Genomic DNA, 2,298 nt, shown 5'->3' with positions numbered 1-2,298 from the left:
AAGGAACATTTCCCCCCCGCCACCCCCAGCGACATGTTTCTTAGTGTTTGATTTTTTTTCTTTTGTACACAGAGAATAGGGCATTTCAGAATTTTTACAGACATTTTCGCAAACGAGTTTTGATCTCCCGGCCTCTGGGTGCAGCGACGCCGGTGGCACCGGTGCCCGAGGCTCCCGGCAGCGGACGGAGGCCGCGACGCTCGTACATCCCTCCGGTCCACCTCGATCCGTTACCACTGAGCACGTGTTTTCCTCGAATGAATCGTTAGACGTTAAAAACGGAACAGCAGAGTCACCGAGGGCCACGTCGTCTTCGGTGTAAAGTGCCCTCCCTCGCTAGGTTGCTTTCGCAGTGTGGACCTGACCGCCTGAATAGGCTCCGGAGATTTAAGTCAATATTGTCTGTATTTGGTTATGGGAAAGGCTCTCATTATTTTTAAAATCCAAAGTGCATAGTGAGAACAAATCAAAGCGTTTTGTTTTTCTTTCCAGCATCAGCTTCATCTGAGCATCTTCCCATGAGAGGACTACTCAGATGCCTTGCCTTTGTCCTCCTCGCCCTCCAAGAAATAAAAAATAAAATAAAATATAAAATAATAAAAGAGTCAAGCAATTTAGACATTCATCAGCCTGGTAAACAAACTTTGCCAGCAAAGAGAAGTCCTACTATTGTAAAGAAAATCGATAAGACGAAAAGTACGTATGACGACCCAACTACTGTGTTGTTGGGTAATTTATAAGGTTGGCCTCCGACTTCATTGATGTAAAATCCTATTGGAAATATTAGGGCAGCCATACAGAAAAGGATCACTGTAAAACAAACCAAAACACAACATTAGTAACATGGTTTGGTGATGAGGAAAACAATGACATTTGGGTACAGAGGAAGTTTTATAACGGCTGTGGGTTGATAACATGGTCACATCTGTTAAGCACACACCCCAGATCTCGTAATATCCCCCAAAGCCTCACCGGTAAATACGGCAAAAGCCGGGTTAGCTTTTTAAGAAGATTTCAAACATCAGCATTAAGAAAGGCCCCTAAGAACTACTAAGGGCTCCCACGTGCTATTCTTGACTATTTAAGGCCGTGACTAAGGTGTCTGGCCAGAGTCACACAGGGGTTCGCTTCTGCCTGTGCAATCTTAGGCTCCTGGTTCCCTTCTGCAAATGGGCTAAGTTCTAGAAGTAGGAACCAACCAGTAGCGAGTCCCTGGCACCGTGCTGGGCTGAGAGCGAGCGCTGCACAAACTCTGCACATTATCGCCAGTTCTGACTTTGCCAAGTCTCCGCTCCCCTCAGCTGGTGTTGCTTAGAAGGGACAGGAGAGAAGGTACACGTGAGAACCACGTGCCTTACTCCGGTTTAAAATCAGCTAGTGACGAGAACCTTAGACATCTGATTAGCGAACTGTCAGGGTGGTTCTCTCTCATCATGGACGAAGTTCCAAAAAAAAAAAAAAATTGTCAGGTTTCTGAACACACAGAGGTTCAAGCGGGGGAGGGTGGGAAAACCTTTGAGTTTTGTATGCGAACACAGTGCAATATATTATTTGCTAAAACGTTTCTAGAAAGGTAACAGAAACCCAACGTCTGGGTGGAAGTAATTCCAGAGGCCCTTGTTTTAGCCAGCGGTGTGCTCCCTTGTGCTACCAAAAAAAACACTCTTCTTAGTGAACGCAAATTACCGAGAGATAGGCTAGCTCTCCCGAGAAAATAGTTTATGCTTTCTGAAAGCACATTAGTCAAATGCTCACAGTCCTTCTAACGTCTCTGGAGGCAGAAACATTTCTTCAGTGACGTGAGGACAGATGACCACCGTCACTGTGCATGACTGGACGCTTTCCACCATCATCCGAATGAGGAGTCTTTTCCAAGTTAAACCCACCCCAGGAATACTGACCACCGGGTCCTGGTGACACTTGTCCTATAAATTACGTTCGTGTTAGTCAATCGACAAACTTTAATAGGGTCCAGGAACCAAGGAGTCTTTTCCTGGAAGGAATAGCTCCAGAAAGGTATTAAAAAGTAACATTTTTCAAGCAATATACTAACTCAAGAGACACTTGTTTGCTCTGCACTATTTAAGTGAATTATTTTATATTATATAGACGCACAGCCTATCCCATTTTGGGTAAAAGACCACACCAAATAATGTTACATAAGCAAATTTGGATTCTTTCCGATACCTACTAGAACCAATGAAAAATTCAGGAATTAAGTATTAGTTAGACCTTCTGGCCTTTCTGCTGTACAGTCAGCAATCAATAATGTTATGAGTGTTGCCAATGCCCCTCATC

General features: G+C 44.3%; 1 protein-coding gene across 1 annotated transcript in view; it reads right to left on the bottom strand.

Moving 5' to 3' along the window:
- CUNH16orf52 (chromosome unknown C16orf52 homolog) overlaps window positions 1-2,298 on the bottom strand; it is a 38,484-nt gene continuing 36,186 nt past the window's right edge. The window contains exon 4 of the mRNA XM_023523814.1: window positions 1-810. Within this exon, the coding sequence (XP_023379582.1) occupies window positions 626-810 (185 nt within the window). The 3' untranslated portion in view covers window positions 1-625. The remainder of the gene's footprint in view (window positions 811-2,298) is intronic.

This window comes from Pteropus vampyrus, unplaced genomic scaffold, assembly GCF_000151845.1.
Source record: "Pteropus vampyrus isolate Shadow unplaced genomic scaffold, Pvam_2.0 Scaffold417, whole genome shotgun sequence".
In the NCBI taxonomy this organism is placed as follows: Eukaryota; Metazoa; Chordata; class Mammalia; order Chiroptera; family Pteropodidae; genus Pteropus; species Pteropus vampyrus.
This window is presented reverse-complemented; position numbering and strand designations above follow the sequence as displayed.